General features: G+C 38.5%; 2 protein-coding genes across 2 annotated transcripts in view; one reads left to right on the top strand and one right to left on the bottom strand.

The window, feature by feature from the left end:
• Window positions 1–1714: 1714 nt before the first annotated feature.
• Window positions 1715–14538, top strand: robo4 (roundabout, axon guidance receptor, homolog 4). The gene is made up of 19 exons (XM_079448136.1): window positions 1715–1989; window positions 3041–3367; window positions 4119–4276; window positions 4909–5029; window positions 5236–5374; window positions 5731–5858; window positions 6027–6142; window positions 6988–7219; window positions 7629–7750; window positions 8095–8266; window positions 8467–8646; window positions 9043–9085; window positions 9239–9354; window positions 9648–9968; window positions 10048–10155; window positions 10374–10512; window positions 11539–11808; window positions 11890–12224; window positions 13743–14538. Exons 1-19 carry the CDS (start codon window positions 1935–1937, stop codon window positions 13973–13975), a joined length of 3315 nt encoding a protein of 1104 aa, XP_079304262.1. The 5' UTR covers window positions 1715–1934; the 3' UTR covers window positions 13976–14538.
• Window positions 14539–19013: 4475 nt separating this feature from the next.
• robo3 (roundabout, axon guidance receptor, homolog 3) overlaps window positions 19014–24430 on the bottom strand; it is a 66242-nt gene continuing 60825 nt past the window's right edge. The window contains exons 23-28 of the mRNA XM_079449164.1: window positions 23385–23606; window positions 22493–22677; window positions 22178–22288; window positions 21896–22069; window positions 21088–21227; window positions 19014–19768 (exon numbers count right to left, since the gene is read on the bottom strand). Coding sequence (XP_079305290.1) covers window positions 19757–19768; window positions 21088–21227; window positions 21896–22069; window positions 22178–22288; window positions 22493–22677; window positions 23385–23606 — 844 coding nt within the window. The 3' untranslated portion in view covers window positions 19014–19756. The remainder of the gene's footprint in view (window positions 19769–21087; window positions 21228–21895; window positions 22070–22177; window positions 22289–22492; window positions 22678–23384; window positions 23607–24430) is intronic.

The raw sequence follows: 24430 nt of genomic DNA on the forward strand, positions 1-24430 counted from the left end.
TATTGTCTACTTTAAGCAAATACATTTATTTTTTCTTAAACATCAAAAGACATAAATACTTAATTTTGTGTTTGAGCAGTCTACTATAAAGAAAAATGTATGTATATAAATGAATAAATAAATAAAACATTCTGACCATTTGTTACTTTGTAGAAATTTGTACTTTAGTCCTTAAATGAGACAGTTTTTGGTACATTACATTTTCAATCACGGCCAGGCATTGTGAAAAAAACTCAAACAGATTTATTTATGATTCGAACGTGCAGTGAAGTTACCGTGAACCTTCTAGCAAGTAAATCAGACCCGACTTCTTTTGCGGTCCTGCTTTAATTCTGTGTTGTGGTATGCAGCTTCACAGTTCTTCAGTAGCTTTTGTTAGTGGCTGAATGCTGGATAATCCACAGGCCATCTAGTGCTCTCTGGATCAATATATGTGTCCATCAGTGCAGCCTGCTCTTTTAGTCCACACAATGGACAGTTCTCTAAACAACACTTTATTTATATGTGGCTTTCGAGAAAATGAACTGCCGCCTCTGCTTTTATTTTCTTCCCTCTCTCTCGTCCCCTCAGGGACCGTATTTAAAAAGACGTAATTGTAATTAGCATGTGTGTTAGATCTCAGTGTTGTATAGCTACATAGTTTATGATTGACTATGTTACTATATTACGTTATGTTATTGTATAAGGCTTTATTATTTACTCTAAAAGTTCTTTGATTTTTAAAAGACATTTTTTTCTTTTTCATGTAATAGTAGGATTCTTGCATAATTTACTCATACACTCTTTTCATTCCAAACCTGTATGACTTTTTTTGTGTACCACCAACACACAAAAAGTCATTTTGAGATATGTCTGTGTCCGTGCAAGTCAAAGGGGTCTATTGGTTATCAATGTTTTTTATCTTTTTGTATGTTCTCTAGAAAAAAGCCTTACACGTTTGGAATGACATGAGACTGAGTGAATTATGACAGCAGTTTTATTTTGGAGTGAGCTTTAGCCTTTACCTTTACATTAACATTTAGTCATTTAGGCAGACGCTTTTATCCAAAGTGACTTACAAAGAGTTCAGGGAGCAATAAGGGATATGTCATACAGGAGCAATAATACAATAGGTGCTAATACAAAGTTACTAGTTTCAACAAAAGACCACCACCTGTTGAGAGAAAGAGAGAGGGTTAGTGTACATTATTATTATTTTTTATTTCTAATTCAGTTTAATGTGTCTGTCAAATATTCGCAGAAGAGTCACATTTAGAACTTTAAAGTCAAGTCCTGCAGAAATGCAAGTCCTGCTTTATGAACCAGTCACACAATTTTGCGTAATAATGTCGATAACCCCAGTTGATAAGCAGATATAGAGATATCTTGTTCTTTACTTTTTCCATTAACTGCATGAGCAGTTGAGCTTCCTGTTGTAATTTGGAGAAATGACACTCATCGATATGACTAAATAATTTTTTCCAAAGTTTCGCGGTATTTAGCCTACACAAACCTCAAAAATGTTGCTGTAAATTCAAACAAAACAGACTTAAGCATCACTTTCAACTTTGATTCACTCGTGTGATTTTGTTTGCCCAACTAAATGCCTGTTCGTCAGTCATCGGAGACGTAAGTGCACTATAGTAGCCTACTCATGTCATTACCTTTTGCTGGGGGTCCGAGGCAGCGGGGAGGGTCCCATATCCGGATGGCGCTATCTTCAACACCACTGACAGAAACGAGAGAGAGAGAGAGAGAGAGAGAGAGAGAGAGAGAGAGAGAGAGAGAGAGAGAGAGACTTTTTAACTTTCAATACACAAGAAACGAAATAAAACCACGGCGTGTGTGAATATTGTTTTTAAATCTAACGCGTGTTTGTCGCGAATGTGCAACGACAAGAATTTGATTGGACAGCGATGCTTTTGACGGACTAAATTTCCCACTTGACACGTAACATGAGGCTCTTTCTCAAGATTTGTTGGGTTTTAGGAATTATTTATAATATTCAAGGTAAGCGCAAAGTCAACCTAAATAGTTTTGTTTGAATGTGTAACATCTTTGAATCGAACTGAAGTTGTCAAGTGATAGGCCTACTTTGTTTTTAAAATGATGTCTATGTTAATTTAATTTCGCATTTCGTTTTATATATTTTTAGTTTATTTTTAATCTATTAATGTATTATAAGAAAAGTGATGCTTATTCGGATCCCTAATAGAAGTCCACAACCTTATATTAACAGATTTTATCTAACGGATAAACCAAATCCATCAAATTACATCCATCTTAGTGCCAAAAGTGCCTATTAGCCTATTTTTGTAAACAATACATTTGTTGTTGTATAGAATGTCACAATTTACCGTTAAAAATGTGGTATTGCTCTTTTACAAACGTGCAAAATGTCCTCCAAATTCTTCTTGCGTGAAACGGCATAGCAGGACTGTGGGACTTCCTCTTTCTCAGGAAGCTGCCCCATCAGAGACAATAGAAACTTTTAATAGTCAAACGCATATTTTGCCAAGAATGTAGCACTCAAATGCTCCATTGTGCAGTTCACCCTGACCTATAATTCTGACTTATTTTCATTTTTGTTTACAAATAAAATTTGTCCCCCCAAAACAGAGCATATAAATGAGGCGGAACACAGGGGTCCAATCAAGTGTGCTTGTTTGTTTCAGACACCCTCTCATGCACATGTGATTGGCATATTTTGGCGTGAGAGTACAAAGAGACATTGTAAGACATTGTAAGTTGGCCAATAATAGGAGAGGGGCATTCCTACACTTGATGCACAGGTGACGGATGTCCTGTTGCTGCATGACTTTGTCTACAAGTGCTGGTCCTTTGTTCCTCTCACAGCAGGAAAAACAGACCCCCACATGACTCTGTTTCCATTTTGTAGAGGAAGTGTGTTTCCCTTGCTCACTGACAGGTCATCCAGTGTAGTGGGCATCAGTCCATCTGTCAGACTTTGTTTTTTTGAAAGACAGTTTAGTTTGGATTTGTTCCTTTTTGCAATGCTTAATTCCACTTGTAGTTCTAACTTATACTGGATTGCTTTCAGGTTCCAGGCTCATTGATAACAGTCTCCCCCGTATTGTCCACCATCCAACCGATGTGGTAGTCAGGGCTGGTAGCCCAGCCACGCTTTCCTGCAGGGCTGAGGGAAACCCTGAGCCAACCATCCAGTGGCTTCGGAACGGGCAGCCACTTGACACAGATAGGATGGATGTAGAATCAAGGCCTATCGTTTTACCAGAAGGAAGTTTGTTTTTCTTCAGCGTCTCCATCTCCGGCCGGAAGAGTCAATCTCATGAAGCCATGTACGCCTGCGTCGCCCAGAACAACGCTGGAGTGGCAACCAGCAGGAATGCTTCGCTTCATATAGCAGGTTTGAATCATCATGGTTTAAGAAAAGATGAGTTCGCTTATTAAGTTGTGTTTACGTTCTCAAGGGAAACAAGAGGGTAAGGAAGCTCATTAAGATGGTCAATGAGATGACTGGAGATCAGATGTCAAAGTTTGGCTTCTTCTGTGAAACAAACAGTAGACTAATTGAGCTTGGACAACATGCTGTGTTTGTGGAGCAAACAGAATCCTGAAAGGGTTGGTTTACTCTGCATTCCACCGGACCGGAGCAGGACCTAATTGAGACATGTCCAGCAATTGTTGCACACAATGAATTTGGGTTTCGTTTGCTTTGATTCACTCCTAGATTATGTGGAACACAAAGACGAGCTACGTCAGTCAAGTTGGCAGTGGGCTTTATTTTCGAAAGCATGAAGGAAGTTATGTTGTTGAAAAAAAAGAGAGATTTGTTATCTCAATGAAACTGCTGAAATATTCAGAAAAATGTGTTTAACAATGCACATTGACCGACCACTGTGCGTCTCAAAGTAATGAATAATGCTAAATATTAAAGTATTTAATAGAATCAAGATGAAAACTAAAAAAGTCTGTCTTTATATTTTGGCTGATATAAGCCATATCCATCAATTGGCAGAACACACACAGCTATAAAATATACCAATTATCATAAAATCCCTCAAATATATCAGCAAAATAATAACTGGCCCAGGTGATATTATAATTGTGCACATTAGTGATCGAATTATATTTCTGACCATGTATGTGATTTCCAGCTCTTCGGGAGGAGTTCCGTGTCCAGCCAAGTGATATAGAGGTGGTGGTTGGTGAGGTAGCTGTGATGAACTGCAGTCCACCTGTAGGACATCCTGAACCCAACACCACCTGGAGAAAAGATGGAATTCTCATCAACAGCAGCAATGAACATTACACTGTGAGTGCAAAACAAAATTTCAAAAGATGTTCATGCTCTAGAGTTCCTTTACCAGGGTGCCAGTGCCCACTAGGGGGCTCAAGATGAAAAATAATTCAAAAACAAAATGAGCATTAACATCTCTTGAAATGAGTTTTTTTTTTGGTTATTTTATATTATTCTAGCTATGCAGAGTTTTTGAGTATTTTACCGGGTTGAAATTGTAAGTCGGGGTCTTGTCATTTTACAATACAATATGCATACAATATATCACGTTAAGTTTTTAAATTAAGTATTAAAAAAGCTGCATACACTAGTATTTTTACAGTTTTGTGTAGTGACACAAATTTAAAATTATGCATTTGTGAAGTCGCCAAATGCTGATATAAACAATATATATTTAAACTAACAGAGCCACATTATTTACATTTTTAGGGGAAATCTATAATGACTCGCTAATGGTAGCCAATGCACATTGAACTCGGATAAGAGAAAGTATTTGAATGCACTCATACTTATCTTAAGAGCTGTAGCCTGAATACGTCAATAGAGGGCAGTACAACACAGAAAATGGAAAGATCCTCATGACATTGAAATGTGTTTCCTGCAAGTATGATTACTATTTACAATTTGTCTCTCTGCATGACCTATAGGAACTCAATGGTAAACTGATCATTGCTCCAGCTCAGAAGAATGACTCTGGAGTTTATAGCTGTATAGCCACAAACACAGTTGGTGTGAGAGAGAGCAGGGCAGCCCGGCTGTCTGTTTTAGGTGAGATCTGTTCTGTGCTTATACATCTACATCAAATGAACAGTTCCCCCAAAAATTCTGTCTTCATTTACTCACACTCGCATGGTCCAAATCTTTATTTCTTTGTTCTGATAAGAATGACTAAGAGTTCTAGAACTCTAGTCTACCGCAATTCATTATATTGCTCGGTAAGAATGGAAACTCATACATCTGACTTACTTTCACAGCCAAGCCGGTCTTGTTGCTTAAACCAGAGGATGTCTCGGTGCAGCTCGGGGAGTCTGCGCAGTTTTTCTGTAAAGCAGACGGAGACCCCATGCCTTCTGTTGAATGGAGTCGAGAGCAGGGACCTTTACCTAATGGCAGGTCAGAAGAATACAGAGAACTTTGGGTCTTGTTGACTATTGATCTGTATTTTGCCCTTTTTCAGACTACAGGAACATATACTGTACACATGCTCAATAAATTGTAATATAATTGAATACTATTTCAATGCAATGATGTGTACTCATAAGAATTTGAGTGTAGTATTTAGTATAGGGTTTTTATTTCAGGTTGCTTGTTTCAAAATCTATTGTCACTTAAAGATTTGAATCTTGTTTGGTTCCATTAAAGACTCTTTGAAGATACTTCAAGAACCTTTAACAGAATCATAAAAAATCGAATTAAAACCTTTCTCATTATTTCCATCACTAATTATCAATCATAATAATGTTTTCCAGATATTTAATCAACCCAGACCACAGTCTGCAAATCCACTACGTGACAGCACAGGACATGGGCAGATACACCTGCACTGCGGAAAATAAGATCGGAGTGTCTGTGGCCAGCGCACAACTGCTTGTAGAGGGTAAGAAATGCTGTTCATTAACAAAGTAATCATTCACTGCGTTGCCATAATGAATATTTTATGAATGGCACATTTTTCTTAAACAGCTCCCCATTTCAACTACCTCCCAGAATTTGTATTCCACTCACTCATTTAATATCAGTGATGTCTAACTTATGTATATTACAGATGCGGGCAGCACTAGAATGAGAGATCTACACAAGGAGCTGTCTGCCTTACGTGTCAGTCTGGAGAACGTCACAGTTCTCAGTACGGCCGCAAATATGTCTCAAGTCATGTGGAGGGTAATGCAGCTTAGTTCATTTCTGAGCATCACACACAACAGTATTACACTTTTTATTTTCATTTTCATACACACTGCTCCAATGAGCTGTGCACCTTAGTATATTAGGATGCTTTTTCAATTCTAAAGCAGCCCAGCATGTTTTCACACCCAATGAGGCAATCCCAGAATCCATTGCAACGAGCTTACTATGTTTATCATGCATGGTTGAGATAAGTATTGCTTATTATTATATACCCTAAAAATGTTAAATGATCAAAATTAGTCACGTTTTTTAATTTGATATATAATTTAATGTATAATTTCTTTATTATTTTATTTGGTAATTACACTAATATCAATATACTATTAGTATCCTTGTAAGTGTACTATTTCAGAGCTAGGCTACTTTTCAATACAATACTATACTATTTCTATGCTATCTTCACACTTAAAATTTTTGAGAGAATATTTTTAGTAATCCTTAAGGGGTCATACACACAGAACGCCAATTTTCCGTTCCAATTTTTTCTACTTTTCCTTTTTTTCTATGTTCTATGCAGCGCCTCCCTCGCACATGATTGCCGCGTCTTTAAGACATATGTCTGGCAGTTACATTAATCTAAAAAAATAGGCCGCTTTTTTAAAAACCGTTCCCGAGTGCCGCGTCTCACGTTTTTAGACGCCCTAAGTAGGTAGTTTAGTTTAGGCCCCTAAGTAAACATTTAGCACACAACTAGTTTTTGTTTTTACTGCAACTATACTACACTATATCATTTCAAAAGTTTTTAAATGACTTACTTTTGAGGTTTCTACTATGCTCGAACATAAGATCTTCTCTAAAGAACCTAATGGATATGTTTTCAGTTGCAGACCACTGTTTCGCAGCCTCACTATCTTGAAGGCTTTGAGGTTCTGTATCGATCTCTCCTGCCGGCTAGTTCAGACTGGACGGCTCAAAGTGTTCCTCAAACCGCCCTTCACACCCACGTGGGACCTCTGAAGAGAGGCTACAAGTACGAGTTTAAAGTCAGACCCTACGGCAGCGGTCTCTACGGCAGGGAGAGCAACACCAGACACTTGCGAGTGCCAGAAATAGGTGAGAATCCCGATTACACCCAAATTACACCAGCAGACAGCAAATGTGCTCTTAAACTTTAGGGGGAAAAACGGCCTGTTTTTTTACATTAACGTAGCTGGCAGACATACAGTATTTATCCAAGCCATGTGTGTCAAACCCATGATCGACATGCAAGCTGTTGTGCTGGTTTTGAACATGCAGTTTGGCATTAGCAGATATTTTCTGTCAGGTTATAGGCAGAACCCAAACGCAGACCAAAGTGACATTTTCTTTTCATGAAGTGACTTATACAGGGCACAATTTTAATCTGAGTAACAGCTTCTTTGTATTTGATGGATACCCTTTGGATTGCACATGATAGCCATTATTATAGCTATGATGACTACATCTATAACTCAGGATAGAGTAATATAATCCCTGTTTTCAGTTCCCAGTGCACCACCTCAAGATGTCTCCATAACAATGCCTACTGACCGTAATGACACCGTTCATCTGAGCTGGCAGCCTCCACCTCATGACGCTCACAATGGGATCATTCATGGATATCAGGTTTTTTTAAGTTTCTACTTTTTCGATCTTTAAAAGTGAACAAAATTGTATTTTTAAAATATATGTATAAATATACTGTTTATATATGACTCTTTCTTATGTGGAAAACAAAAGAAGATATTTTGAGAAATGCCTCAGTGGTTTTGTGTCTATAGTGGAAGTCAAGGGGGAAGAATGTTGTTTGGTTACCAACATTGTTTAAAATATCTTCTCTTGTATTCCGTACAAGATAGTCATACAGGTTTGCAATGACATGAGTGTGAGTAAATGATAAAAGAATGTTAATTTATGAGTGTACTATCCCTTTAATAATGTTTTACTCTATTCATGGCTCTATCTGACAGGTTTGGTGTGTGGAGTCTGAGGAGCTGAAGTCAATGAACTGGACAGTGGATAGTGGCACACACAGTATTGAGATCAATTCACTGCAGACTGACAGACTGTACATGGTTACAGTTGCTGCTGTTAATGGGGCAGGAGTGGGACGTCGAAGTGACCCAAATAAACTGCTGATAGGTAACTACTAGACCTTATCTAGCCAGAAAAAAAGAATAAATAATAAAGGTTCGATGTGTTCTTATTATTTTAACTTGTTATTATCTTACGGGATGTACAGTCTATTTCACATTTATTATACAGTAATTGTGTTCCAACCCCATATGCTGTTATATTTATAACACTTATAAAGCTATTTTTACTCTTTTTTTTTTTCCCAGAGTCGAGGCAGGAGTCGACGCCTTATGAAACAGGCATACTCAGTATGTCTCATGTCCTTTCTGTGATTAAAGAGCCTGTATTTATCGGCAGCGTCGGCACCCTCCTGTGGTGTGTTTTGATGATTACAGCCGTGTTTTTGTACAGAAGACATGTCAGATCTGCAAAACAGGGAGACAAAGGTAATCTTTAACAGAGCTCTTTTAAAGGGATAGCTCACCTAAAAAATTAAATGGTCGTCATTTATTTACTGTGCTTTTTTCACGTACGTAGTTTAAAATGAGTATATGAGTCTTTCTTCTGTGAAACACAAAAGAAGATATTTAGAAAAATGTCTCACTGGTTTTGTTTCCATACAATGGAAGTCAATGGGTGCCAATGTTTGATTACCAACATTCTTCAAAATATGTTCTTTTGCATTGTGCAGAAGAAAGTCGTAAGGCTTTGAAATGACATGACGGTGAGTAAATAATTTAATAATAATAATTTTTGGGTGAACTTTCCCTTTAACAGTATACGATCACTGTCTATTATTCTTTTCTACGCCATATAACTTTCACTATCACTTAATTTTATAGGCTTGTATAGACTTGAAAGTGAAGATCTCATCATCAAACACAGGTATAACATTTAATATCTTTATTAAAATAAAAAGTGGTGCAGTTGTGAAGTCTACCAGCAGGGGTCTAATTGTCCCATCCAAACAATCCTAATATGTACACTAATATGTCACCTATCATTTGGGTTTTAGATTCCTGTTACTTATCTTTGCAGAATGGCTGCGCCAGACTCTCCTTGGATCTCTGGAGGCTGGAGGCCGGGCTCCAGCAGCGAGCCCAAGCAGGGATTTTGGACCCCAAGCCAGGACAACTCTGGCATCCGGAGAACTAGTGAGTCACAGCACGCGCTCAAAATACATATACACATAACCTTCCCTGCAGAGTTTAGACTGTATATCATGCCATACTGTATCTTCATCTCATCAGTATGCATCCCCCATCTATTATCATTTTACCCCTCATCATCTCTCTGCATGACTGATATGTCCTCAAGAGAGCCTTCATGAGACGCCTGTCAACCCTGAAGTCAAAGTTCTGCACAGATTCTTCATCAGCTTTAACTACCATTGACATTTTGGCGCATGTACAGTAAATCAGTCTGATTTTTACATCTCTGCCGACAGCTCTGCCTATAACAGCTAATAAGGACTCCAACCCCCTGCGGTCAGCCGTCCCCATCGTGCCAGACAATTGTGGAGTCTACGGCACCTTTTATGTGGATCTAAGTGGAAACGGACTAAAGACGTTTAATAGTCCCGGCCGCTGTCCCAGAAGGCCCCACGGCAACTCTCAGCTCCATAATTCTGAGACTGTCCGCATCACCGAACCCATTGTAAAGACCGCCGTGGTACGGGAAGTGCAGGCGTTGCCATGGAAACGTGCCCTCCCTAACCAACCCAATATGGGGTTGCTGAAAGAATCTTGGGAGAAAAATTATAAACGAGGTGAGGTTTTTTTACATTTCGTCATTGGTAGTTTATTTTGTGTAGCTGTGGGACAAAACATGTTTTTGTTCACTTTCAGAGCTGCATACAGTTAAAAGCGCCCCTTTAATGCCTGTGCATCAACAAGCTTTGACTGTGCGCAGCGCTCCAAGCAACCATCAGCAGAGATTCAGACAGAATCCAGCAGGTATTCACTTTTGAGCTTTGAAGGGGTTTAACATATTTTTTAAGATAAAATGATATCCTCAATTGTTTGATGTCAGTATAGATCAAACACAATCCTTTGAATCATCAAGGACATTTGTCTTTTTTAAACAAATTTTGGCAATTTGCTCTGATTTTGGAGGTGGTTAAAAATGATAACTAGGATGTTTTTATATTTTAAGCTGTTCTCTGTACTCATAGGTGGTGTCTCGGAGCCTGGGAAACCCTTGAGTTCTCCACGGATCTTGCATTACTCTGCTTCACTGCAGCTGGTGGACATGTTGCCCACTCCTCCACCTCTTCCCACAGAGGACAACCACAGCATCAGCTCAGAGGATGAGTGAGACACATCTACATTTATATGAATGAATTTAAATTGGGCTAGACTTCTCTATTCTCTTGAGTTTTATATGTTTTATTCTATTATCATGTGATACAATAACTTTTTTGTCGGCTGAACCCCTTTGATCTAAATCATTTACTTGAAGTACTCCCCCTGAGGAAGTAAATATTGTATTTATTTAGTAGTACATTTGCATGGATTACTTCAAAAACAATTATTACTGTTTTGAAGTCTTTATTAGTAGTATTTTACATAACTATTGTTAATTCCAAACAGGTATTTGCTATTTCAATTTTAAAGGAATGGAAACAACTGGTACTGGTAGACATACTGTATGTACATTGCACCTCACAAACTCCCTGAATTTTCATTTTTGGGTGAACTATCACGTTAACCAGCTTAGCCCAAAGACAAAGAGAAACCACATAAAGACCAGCTTATACCAGCAAACCATCTTTGGCTGGGAAATCTGATAATAACTCAGTTGTTCTGGCCAATAGGAATCCCAAACTCATTCTATATCTTCAGCTGAGTCAGGATTGTCCTTGTCCTTCTCTCTTGCGCTGTAAGTGTTCACCTGAAAACACTAGTGGCACACAGCTGAGGTGTTCCTTTGTCTGTTACTCACCGATGTTATAAAGATTGTGGTCTCACAGGCCCGTAATGATGGTGTCTGTAACAATACTGTATCATTACAGCGTGAGAAGAAAATCCACTACTGTTACTCTAAAACTAAAAGACTGGAATCCAATTTAGCCTGTAGCTCAACTCTAATGGACAGGCAGATAGAGAGGAAGTGGCCCACACTATCTATTAGAGCGTCTGTAAGGGGGAGGAAGTGGGTTTTAAAAGCTGTCAGTATAGATGGGAAGGTTTCCCCGGCAGACAGGCCGGTAGGGGACACATCACAACCCACATGGAACAGTGTCAAATATTGTAAGCACTAACAAGTTTCTTTTGTCTTTGTTTTGGAGACAAATACTAATTTCAAACGTTGTACTTTTTTCATATCGCATCCCTCAGGTCTACCAGGTCCACCAAGCTAACAGTAGACCTTGGCTCACAGCAGTCTGTATGTGCTGCTTCTGGGCTCCAAGGACCGTCAGTGGCCACCACAGGCTGTCCATCTCACCACAGCACGTCCTCTGGATGCCCAGCCCAGCTGAGCCCCTCTTATAGCCACCTCTCCACAGCATCCTTCTGCCTGTCCGCCGATGAGTACCAAGACACCACACTCAGCACTCAGGGCCTCACGCAATACATGGAGATCAGCCCTAAACCACAAGGACAACCGTAAGATCATGTGTCAGAACTCAAAATTGTAAGGGAATTTCTGTGATGGAGCATCGGATAAAGTTTTATGTTTCTTGTTAGTACTTCCTACCAGAACTCACCATCAATGTCACGCCCCTTTTCTCCCACCCCCACTTTGGGGTACATCTGTGGGCCTGCCGATCGAGAGATTGGAGATATGGATGAGGAACAGGAGCCTCAGGGGCTCAGGAAAGCCATGCTGAGGAGCACGCCCTCCTCTTGTTGCAGTGAATGGGAGGGCTCGCTGTGGAACGGCTGGGGCTCGGTGTCCGAGAGCAACGTGACGAGCGCTCGAACCAGCATCATCAGCTCCTCCGACTGCTCGTTCATAAATGATGCAAACTTCGCCCGTGTGCTGGCAATGACAGCGGAGTCTATGAGTGGTACATTATCAGGTAAACATTTTTGGTTTTTTTTTTAAGTTTAGATTAAGTAACTTGATTTACAGCAAGCACTGATGCAGTTACTAAAAATGACCACTAGGTGGAAGAATCTGACCGTGCAGTTGAATTCCTTTTGCAGACATTGCACTTATTCACCTATTCTGTGCTGAAGAAAGATAAATTCAAGTAAAAAGGAATATGCTCTCATAATTTACTCACTGTTATACCATCACAGATGTATATGACTTCCTTTTTTCTGCTAAACAAAAACAAATATATATATATATATATATATAGACTATACATTGGTCCCAAAATGCTGAAACTCCAAAAAGCTCATGATGAACACAGAGAAATATATTTGGAAGAATGCTTGTAACCGAACAGTTCTTGGCCACAACCATAGTAGGGAAAATGTATTTTTTCTGAAGAAGATTTAAAAAAAAGGAAAAGCAAACATTCATTTGTCCTACTATGCTAGTCTATGGTGACCAAGAACTGTTTGGTTACGAGCATTCTTCTAAATATCTTTCTGTGTTCATCAGAACAAAGAAATGTATAAAGATTTGGAAGAACTCAAGGGTGAGTAATGATTACAACATTTTTATTTTTGGGTCAACTTGAAATGTAAATACATTTGAGCAATAACAATATTAAAATGTGTAATATAATGTCAAGCACACCTATTGTGCAAATCACATTTAAAGCGAAGTTTAAGCAACATCAAATACCTCATGGTCTCAGATTCTTGTTTTGAGATAACAAGCATCCAAATTTGATTTCAACCATTAATCTTCCCAATGATTTCAATCATTGACATAGCCTTACTCAGTCAATAGTAAAGATATCAAGATTACATTTTTACAAAATGATCTTTACAGAAGATAGGATGATTTTATGTAGAAACTATAAATCACAAAATAATGACTTAAGTTGGGTTTTACAGGGAATGTCACAAACTAAAAGAATTGTATTTTGAAAACGAAGTAAACACCTATACAAAAACTCATCATAGCAATTTGAATCGACTGTTTAGTGTCGTAATGGATGCAGTGCATTTTCATGGATGGATGCACTGTGGTATTAAGGTCCCCAATGAGAGTGAAAAATAGCACTGCTACTCTACCACAATGAGATGAAATGAGATTTGAGGGGCTGTCTGCAAATTGTCTCGGTCACCCCACAATCCTCTCTGATGTTTGACCAGATCAATCACTGCTTTAGAGAAACCTACAGGGACTTTACTCTCTCTCTCCCCATTTACTGATTGTTTTCCTCTCTCTTCCTCTGTGAAGTCATCGTGTTAAATTCCAAGTGCATTATAACCGTTTACTCCAGTGATGATTTTTCTGTTATACATCTTTTAATATTATTATAAATTGACTTCAGAATGCTCGTGTCTTTACACGCATTAATAGGTTTGCTTTTCCGTTTTGTACTTAAGGTGCATTGATGTGCATGTGTGCGTGTGCATACAAATCTGTTCATTCCCTTTGCGATGTGTGTGTGTGTGATCGTGCATTTCAACAGATTTCTCCCCGCCCGCATCACCTCTAAGCGTCCTGTTCCCCCCTCGAGAGTGTTTCGGCGAGGTGGAGCCTCTGCCCATGTGGGACTGGAGCACCACATGGGTGGAGGAGTTGGAGGGTCAGCTCAAAGCCTCCAGAGATGCCAGGAGAACCACAGCATCTAGTCGGCACTCGGGCGTTGAGCAATGGAGAGGACAACAAGACAACAGCCACAAGACTCCTTCACAACGATGATCAGCTCCATCATGCTTAAAGTCTCAGACTGGAGGTCTTTTGGACCACACTTCTGTTTTCTTGCAGTTTTGAAACAGCTGGGCTCGTAGCACACTTGTTTAAGGCTAAGAATACATTTAGCTGCAAGATACAGATTTCAATTAACACATGAACAATTGTACAGGAGATTGGCATTCAAAGAAATGTAAATAACCAATTTTATTTAATATTCCATATCCTATACGCTTTTATATGAAGAGTCTAAAATACACAGGAAATATTATACGAGGCGTTTTAGGTCCTTTTTATTATTTTATAAGCGAGTATTTTTTATGGCCAATTTTTTATTGTTTACTTTGTGGTCATAGTTTTTAATATAGTTTCCTTTCATATAAGTTTTGCTTTAAAACCCTAATAGTTATTTTTTCTAAGAAATAAATAATTTTCATTATGGTTGAGATTTATTTCATTAGAAATGTTTTCAGCTTTTAGTTTCTAATGTCACGTGAATCTATTTTCTACCAAACTAACTTTATTTTACCAGTTGCCTTTTTCAACCCAATAAAAGAAAGATTTAGCAGAGTAACGCTGTTGTGTGTGAACACATCTCTCAGACCACTATGACATGGTCGTGTTTGTTGTTTTTGGGAATGAACGTCTCAGAGCACAAGAGGTCTGTTAAGAGAACATGTACGGCCCTCCAGCTCTCTAATCCTCACCGAAAGCCAGCAAAAACAAATCAAAAACCCGCCTGACACCACACACACACACTGGAAACACAAGTGACCATGGCATGACTGCGGAGGGATTATCGCCCATGGCCATATGCTTGGCACAAAAAACACAACCCCCATTACACACTGCTATGCATGTGCACACAAACACACTATTAGGATATACAGCTCTGAATGTGTAGATTGCCAAAAAGGCATCTTTTTATAGCCTGCTGGTAATCCTTTGACCCAGTTTGCCCTGAAAAGCACACATATACATCGCCAACTTTTTAGCCCCTTCTCTCCTTTTCTTCTGTTTTTCTTTAATTTTCACAGCAGAGCACCCATTTGTACGTAAGGATTATTCTGCATGATATAATATGTTTGACTATAATTCCTTTTTACAAGTATTTGGCCTTTGATTTAAGAACAACTTGCAGATGATGTTTCAGTTTTTTGTTTCTATTTATTGATATTGATTTTACACTAAAAAGAATGTTAGTAATGCCTGCCCGAGCCAAACTTTTTGACAATGCCAAGAGCGTTAATATGTAGTCGCTAAGGTGTATTAATGTTGTTACATTTTACTAAAACTATCAAAACATTTCTGTTCATTTAAATCAAATACAATATCAGCCTAAATATTATCTGAAATACAAACTAAACGAAACCAAAACAATGTAGCTTCAGCAATAAACTGAAATAATTAGCAAAAAGAATGAATTGTAAATAAAAAACGTAAGTAATTTATTAAAGATAAATTAAACCTAAAGCAACATCAAAAATCTATAAAATAACAAAAACACATGACAACATTGCTAAAAGTTAACTTGAAACCTAAACATTAAATTTGAGTTAAAATATTAATAACACTGACAAAAAAATGTCAAACAAAACTATATAATAACTAAATGTAGTTAACAAATAGCCTATGCTACGTTCGATACGACTCGGATTTGGGATATTTCCATCTCAAACCCGGATATAACCTCTGCATCGGCTAGAGTTCCAACGTTATTTCATATACATGTATGCATTTGGCAGATGCTTTTATCCAAAGCGACTGACATTGCATTATCCTATAAATTTGTTTCTATGTATGTGCAATCCCCAGGGATCGAACCCATGACCTTGGCATTGCTAACGCGATGCTCTTACCACAGAGCTACGGTTTTGAATTGGAAATATCCTAATTCTGCTTTCGACCCAGCTCAGAGAATAAGAGTTTTGTTAACTACATTTAGTTATCATTATAAGTATTGTATACGTAGGCTATAAACAATATCAATATTGCGCTAGAAAATTGGACTAAATATCTGTAAGACCATTTCTGAGTCCGATCCAAAGCCTCCCAGGATTAGTTTGCACCAGAGACAAATATCCAAGGTAATGCATTGAGACACTAAATTATCTGCTAAATAGACATTAATGTCCCGCACCTGAGTCATCATCTCTCTCATCCGTATCTGTCAACACACTAAATTAAATTCAATTAAAGCCCCTGTGTGAGCAGCATCCAGTCGTCGCGTGGGCTTTGCAGAGGGTCCCGTGCCCAGTCGGAGGTTCGGAGGCGGTGCGAGTTGAGATGAGAAATTGCTGAGCGTTTTCCGCCGACCCCATGGGATCCGGCCGTCTGTTGTACCTCAGTGACCCAAATCTGCCCCGCGAAAGATTAAACTCAAGGGTCCTTCTGTTGCCTAAAGCCTGCGCTCCACAGGCACAGAACACAAATCCAAAAGCAGTTTAGCTGAAACTGCGGAGAGAAAATAGCACTTGGAATTGTGCAATTGGTCAGGAATGGTTGAAATTACACTGTTGACTGCCTATTCTAGAAGCTCGGCCTGATGCGTCACTTTATTTCGGAGCTGTAAACATTGCTCACTTACCATATAAGTGAGTCCTCTTAGCTTGCTCGCTAACAACCCAGCAGCTGTGCATCTTTAAACACCAATATCGTTTTTTTTCCGTCTCGAAAGAGCATTCAGGCATGTTAACCCGGTGTTAGTCGTAAAGCACGTTGACATTGATTTCAAAGGCAAATGACAAAGCCGTGTGTTTTACTAGCTTGTTTGAACATTGTCCTCTCGGTTTTAATGTGGCAATTGCATGCACTTTGCATACATTAAACGAACAAGAGGTTGAAGGCATCCATCTCCGCGTTCTGTAATTAACATGGAAATGGGAGAATGGTATTTTGACTGGGCTCTTGTCCCCTCTGGCCCTCCTGGGCGTGTCTCTTCTGACACACAGCTAATGAATGAACTAGTGATTTATGAGCAGTGGGCGTACACATTAAGAAGTCTCTTGTGTCTTGACTTCATGGGCTAAATTCTGACGAGGCCTTCGAAGGTGAACGTCCTGATCTTTGGACCTCAGATATATGTGTGATTAAATGGCAGCACTTTGATAAGAAAGATTATTGGTACACACTTGACATGATCCACCAAGATGAAGCTGGGAAATGATGTAGTAGGCCTGCAATGTAGGCATGTGACGGTGTCATAATCATTTGTGAAAGTTTGAATTGAATTTTGTTGCAAAACCAGGTTGAAAAACTTCAATGTTGTCCTCTTAACAAGTTTGAGATCGTCAATGTCCTTCTGAAACCTCAGATGTCCGGATTCGCTGTTTACAGTAAATGGAGAAAGCACTGTACGTTTTAAATGAGTATTACTGTGTTATACTTTTTATTTGTTTGATATTTGCAAAACCCAGTGACAAATAAAAGGATGACTAATAATAATAATGATTTATGGCAAGCAAATCACAAAATATGGAGATGCAATGTTTCAGAAGTATTATTATCTGTTTAATCAAGTCATTCATTTATTTCTATATTTCTTATTAAAAAAGCAGGTAAACTCAAGTAAATAAATTTGATAAACTGTTTTAGACATGTTCAAATCCAAGAGAACACAACTGTAATAAGAAATTCTAAAGAATCCTTGAGAACACTTCAACTAATATTTTCTGTGATGTTATTTTTTAGTCCAGGTAAAAATTTACAAAAATTGATTGTTTTACTATGAAATAATCCATGCTCTTATTATGCTTTTGTCATTTTCCGTAATGTCTGTTTCATTCAAAGTCAAAACCAGAATAACTATTTTTTGCCTTTTATGCCCATCACACATGTAGTGTTAAACATAAATTGAAACCAGTCGATGCAGCAAGAGTGCATTCTTGAAATCAAAACAATTAACAATCAATGTAGATAATAAGGTAGGCCTACTTCTAATTATTGACAACATTATTGGACATGTTCATTATCGTGATGTATTGCATTATTGAAAACTAGCACGTCTCGCAAAAAAACATGTTTTGACGACGTAACTTGACTGTTTGCATAAAGGAATAGGCTACAAAATGTTTCACTCAAAAAATAAAAATTCTGTAATTTAGGCACAGAATCCAGAATTATTTTACAGTTTTTCATTTGTTGATGAACCATCTCTTAAATTCTGCTGTTTGTGAGGCTAACTTTATTTAGATCGCATACACCAATGTGATGACATATACTGTATTACTGCCTCTCGCCAAGAAAAATGTGTTCTTGGATCGACATTCTTGGTGTCAACTAGTCATATTCTGGACAGGCTTTTAGGGTTCGGCATTGGGCTTCTTATGCCTCATGTCCGCACATTCTTATTAACCTATCATTTAGTTTATGGTGTAATTAAAGCTTAGGGTTAAGAACTATGCTTGCATGACAGGAAATTTTTTCCAGAAACAACAATGGTTACTGATCTGAGAACAACACTTACTTTGCAAAGTCATTTGATGGTTAAAATATAGTTCAGATTCAGTTCTCTGGAAGACCACCTAGATTCGGCACAATAATGTCTTTCAAGACGGATGACATTTTACAGAGATAGACTGTTTTTATCACACGTTGTACATTTTTTTATTCTCTTTCTCGCTGCTTTTACTCATCAAGAACACACTGCTTTCCATGTTCCTAGTTGTTCTCTTTATTCATTCCCTGCATTTTTTCCTTCCTCTGATTTTCTCACCTCAGGCCCAACGTGTCTCAGGTGGGAGTGACTCTAACATTTCTTCTGTCTTACCTCTTCTCAATTCATCTTACCCTCTTCCGGCTTTTTATCCAACTTGCTGTTTCCTTATTTCATTCCCCTGATCCTTCCCAGCTTCAATTGTTGCCCTGGAAGAGGTAATTTCATGACCCTCAGTGGCGGCTCAGCCAGATGGAAGTGGCTGCGTGCTTTGCCGTAACCTTAGAGACAAAAGATAGCTTTAAACCATCTGTCTCCGAATAGACCTGACCGAAAATTGCACCGCATTTCTGCACGAAATACAAATAAAGTCACACAAAAACATCTTCAATACCATACACATATAGCTCAACAAATGTATTTTATTTGTACAAAACAACAAGGACTACCAAAAAGTTAGTCAAAGGAACATCATTTTGTTTTTTGAACGCAATACATTTTCTTACTGTCTTCAAAACACTCCTTTAAAAAAAAAACAAGTACAATCTTTCACAACAGTCGTCAAATGACAAACTCTCTTGGCTTTGAAAAGAAAGGGAAAGGAACTACATTCTCTGGTAAGTGTACGACGGGGATCCACAGATGGATGGCCAAAAGCGCTCCTCGACGAGGTTGTGAAACTTGCCGTCTAGCTGGCTGGTCAAACAACACGTATTGTGCTTTGTATTTTTTGTTGTTTTCCAACACAACGTGAGTGCAATATTATTATGCTTTGAAACGTTCCTGTATACATTTCTACAAAAGAGGTTGGCACATTCAGACATTAACTTATCTATAATATTGGAGCTTTTCTCAACATGATTTCATTTCTTCTTTCATGTATAAATACAATATAGTCTTCTTTCCTTGCGTCCGGACCCCGTGTAAAAAGCTTCAACGGATGATATTTACAGTGAGAGCGGGATGAAAAAATGCCCCATAAATAACAATAATAACAATAATTGACATAATCAAAAGTCAGTTCAGTGAGACGGCTGTACACTCGTCCTGGTCGCTTGTTTTTTTCTGCTCCATTGAGGAATCGCGCAGAACGGAGGGACGTTTGGGTTGAACGTTCTTCATCTCACAGCCTTCTCTTATCTCATTTCCTAGAAGTTCAAAAATAATGAAAAATCGCTTTGTTACAAAATCAACAGTGAATTATTAAAGCATGCACTAAAATAAACCTTCAGCTGCTAGTCACCAAAACGCAAAATGTATGATGGTCAAGAGCTGGTCACAGTTTGTTTTTCAGCAGTTTGAATGTGGCCTTCATCTCTCAGGACAAAAGACAGGCATGTCTATTGAAGCTTTAAGGCAGCAGGTATGTCCATCGTGTGACGTGACAAGATCTGAGAACTCAGAATAATGCCCGTCTGTGGGGCAAAGGTCCTCTCTCGTCTCCAGAACCTATCGAAGCTATTCACGCTTTCTGTCCGACGGGAAAGATAACGCTAACCACTGTGACAGGACAGTGAAACCCAAAACTCGCTCCCGGGGGAATGTATAGCTCTCTTTTATGTGGTGTGTCTTTTATGTTAAGGGGACGGGGTAACATGAGAGGGGGTCTCACATCTAAAGAGACTCTTCGGTACGTATGGAGTGACCTCAGTCAGGCTTTATCAAGTTCCCATGATAGAAGTTTTCAAGTGTGTGGGCAAAATACTGTTAGTCACGACATTGGTTCTAAACAGAATTCCTTCTATGAGTTTTTATGTGACACTTGCGAAAAAATTATTCAATGAATAGCCGATGTTTTTAATGCTATATCTACTGTATTTTGTAAAAACGATTTAAAAGTAAATTCAGGTTGTTTGTGACATGTTTTGACATTCCTCTCAATATTAACAAGCTGTCCCAAACAACCTGAATTCAACCTCTTCCGTCGTCTGTCTTTTAGAGCTTGAAAACCTTTTTATGTGATTTGAAATTGAAGACAAAATACTTTACAGACAATTCTGTTGTAGCATCTCCTCTGCCATCAGTTTTCAGAACTCATTTTAGAGGAAATAGCTTATTGTTGACCCGAAGTACCGAGCTCCCCTCAACACTTTAAAGAACACATATTATGTGCCGCATGGCCAGATGGAAGCAGTCTAGACTCATCCACACTTAGTCAATTCTGTCTCACAAACTGATAAGCGTTGGGAAAGACAAACGAGTGCACATGTTTGGAAGGTCATGTTTGAATAAGCTGGGCTAATGCTGAATATTTGGGATAAGATTTAAGATAAGGTTTAGGATTTAGCTGGAGGGGATTAAATCTTGCGCAGAGTGTAAAACGTGAGCCATTTTACACTTGATGAGCAATTAATGAGTCACAGATGATTTGGCAAATCATTACGTGCAACACTGCATCCTGGGAAAAAATTTTAACGTTGCAGGAAGTCATATTTGTACAGCAGACATGTTTGTTACACATTCTTACATCATTCCTCTTTCTGCCCGTTCCTTGCCCCCGTGATCCTGTTGACCCTCGTGATGATGAACTTCCTGTTGTGGAGCAGTTGCTGGACATTTGACCCCGAGACAGGAAGTTGGGCTTGTTGTAAGGAATTAAATCATCATCTATTGTGAGGCACACAAACAAATCCATAATTAGTCACCTGTATTCGTAAGTGTATTGATACAATAGAAGGATGTTTCATAAGTTACACAGTGACAAAATGTCGACCTCAGAAAATATGTGGAAACTAAATAATTCTGTCATCATTTCCTCGCCCCCTTTTGTTGTTTCTATCTTTTTTCGAACACAAAAGAAGATATTTTGAAAGATGTCGGTAACCGAACAACGGATTTCCAAATATCTTCTTTTGTGTTCTTCGGAAGAAAATCATACAGGTTCGAAATGATAAGCGGGTGAATAAATGATAAACATTTTCTTGTTTGGGTAAACTATCCCTTTAAGACACTTGTATGAATGGCAATAGTTAAGAAAATATGAATTGGCTTACAGCTCGAGCAAACTATTTAAGCAAAGCTATTAACAAAAAGACGTTTTGATAATAAAAGTAACAGATTTAATCAGTAAAGAAGTTATGACATCACTTGAAAATGAGTTGGAAGTTGGAAAAGGACTTTTGAGAAAAGTTCTAGCCACATTTTTTTGCACTTTTTGATTTGTTCACCTAATGCATTGAAATTCCTACATGTGGGACAAAAATGCTACGAATATTGTTTATTTCATATACTTAAGGTTCCTAATACAACAGAAACAAGATGTAAAGTTCTCTAACCATCTTTCCGTCTATGTGAAGAGTTCTTCCGATTGGGTGTTCCCTGTTCTCTCCTCTCCATAGAGGAATGAGAGCTTCCTCCTCTCTCCAAAGACGTTTGGTCACATTCATATCCCCCTACATGGGCACAGTCAGGTTGATCTTCAGGAGGAGGCTCAGGAGGAGGGGGCAGATCTGCAGAGACGCAACCACCGTGTTAGCCAGAAGAAGAAGCAAAGCACTCCACAGCAGAGTAGATGATGAACTAACTTCGTTCTGAGAGAGGTCTGTTCAATAACTCACCGCCTTGCAGTATATCTCTCCGGTATTGACCGCTCTTAGAGGTTTTCTTTTTCACTTTGGATTTCTGCCCGGGAGGCGTATTCGCGCTGTCTGCGGAGGGCCTCGCTCGACCTACAAGGACGACGTTAGACCACAGAAATGCAACTGAAACAGCTATTTTTTTAAGCGAGTAGAAAAGCGTTTTTTTATGTTGTATTTCTGCAAGTCATGTATTTTCCACTAAAGAATTAAAAACTCCCATGGCATATTTAAAGGGAATTGAGGCATACTAAACAACAATGCTAACGTGTATGCTAAAGGAATAAGCACACACACCTGGTGTAGTGTTGCTAATGTTTTCTATGCTTTGGGCAGCTCCTTGGCTCAGGTCCCGCTTGTGTGCAGAGCGGTGTGGCACAGTGTTGTCACGGAACTCCTGATTGGCTGACAGGTTTGGGTTGGATTGGGTGAGAGGTGGGCTTGGTGCTCGTGGCACAGGCACTGGTCCACACGGCAGCCGGCTGTTGGCAAGAAATATGTATCGATCAGTTAGAAGAAAGTTTGACAGAATATGCATGAAAAAATACATTTGTTCAAATGAATTAAATCGAACATTCGCTCAAGATTAGACAAGATGATCTTATAAAACACGCGCCAGTTGATGTGTTGCAATAAGATAGATGCTGGCTTCATACAGCCAATATCTGCTCTGGGCCGAGGTTGTATTATAAACATGGACTTGAAGAGGAATAATTTATTCATAAAGCGTATTTTTTCGTGCAGGAACAAACAGTTCAAGCATAAGAACTCTCCTTAGAGAAGGAAAACAAATAAATGATTCTCTGAATGATGATGATGTAACTGAATCAATTCCCTAATGGATGGCTCATATTGTCTTAAAACAAACACTGGCTCTAAAATATGTGTATAAATTAAGTAATTTATTCAGCTTCATATCCAGTTTATAAAGTTTAAAAAAAACATAAGTTTGAAACAAGCAAATCCTGTTGACTTTTTTAGTTCACTTGTGCAGAACCTGGTTGAACTCAAAATGTCAAAGAATTTACTATGCTACTTTTAAGACAAAAATAAATGGTGAAATAATGAGAGTCTAGGGGTTAGCTCCACATATTCATCTGTGGTGCTCGTGCGGCCAATGCGCGTTCGAGTCTGGCTGGTATTTTCACTAAATGTGACACAAAGATCAAAAGAATTGTTGGTATCTCACCGTGCTATCTGTGGCTGCTCGAGTTGGTGTAAGCGTGGTATATCGTGACAGTGGCTATCGTCTCTGGGAGATGGTGTTAAGGTGGCTGTGGACTGGTGGCTGTAGGAAGTGGTGGGTGATGAGGCGTCTCCTCTCTGAGGTGGAGCAGGACCGTCCTCGATCATACCATCCATCAGGTAAGTCCTCTCTGGTAGAGGAGGACACCAGTCTTCTTCATCTGACCTGTGTGAAGAGAAGAGTTTCAACATAATTTCTGTGTATCTGACATCACATCAAAAGATCTGTCATAACGGTTACCAAGAGATATTCTTTGGAGAGACTATAAACAAAATTTACAGTAATGCGTTTGAGAAACACTTTTTGTTAAACATATATGTTTCCTGGTAATAGAACTCGCATCCTTTGTGGCGCTATAGCAACATTCTATCAACTCACACGAAGCTTCAGAAACACAAATTAATTCAAAATATTATCAAAATATATTTTTAGGTTTTTTTTCTATATGCTACTGAATCCATACACATAGCAGAGGAATTTAAGCAAATATACAGTAGAAATAAAAAATATTTACTATTATTAAACTTTTAGCAAATATGCATTTACAATGTGTCTTCTCAAAAATTGATACTGATTTCTCAGATTTGGTCCAATTTAAGGGATAGTTCACCCAAAATAATCATAATTTATTCACCCTAAGTCCTTCGAAACCTGTACATGACTCTTTCATATGTGGAACACAAAAGACGATTTTTGAGAAATGTCTCAATGGCTAATACAATGGGCGTCAATGGGGTCCTATGTTGTTTTGTGTTTCCTCAGAAGAAAGAAAGTCATACAGGTTTGGAATGACATGAGGGTGAATAAATGATTAATTTATGGGTGAACTATCTCTATTAGTGCTCTCTAGAATACAAATGTTCTACTCTTTTACTACCTTTAATGAGCTAATAATGAACTAAGCTAGCTAGCAAGTAGCTAGCTATGAAACAAAATTATAAAATTTTCGGTTCACCTCGAGGAAAATGCATTTATCAAACTCACCAGGC

The sequence above is a fragment of the Barbatula barbatula genome (assembly GCF_947034865.1).
Source record: "Barbatula barbatula genome assembly, chromosome: 24".
In the NCBI taxonomy this organism is placed as follows: Eukaryota; Metazoa; Chordata; class Actinopteri; order Cypriniformes; family Nemacheilidae; genus Barbatula; species Barbatula barbatula.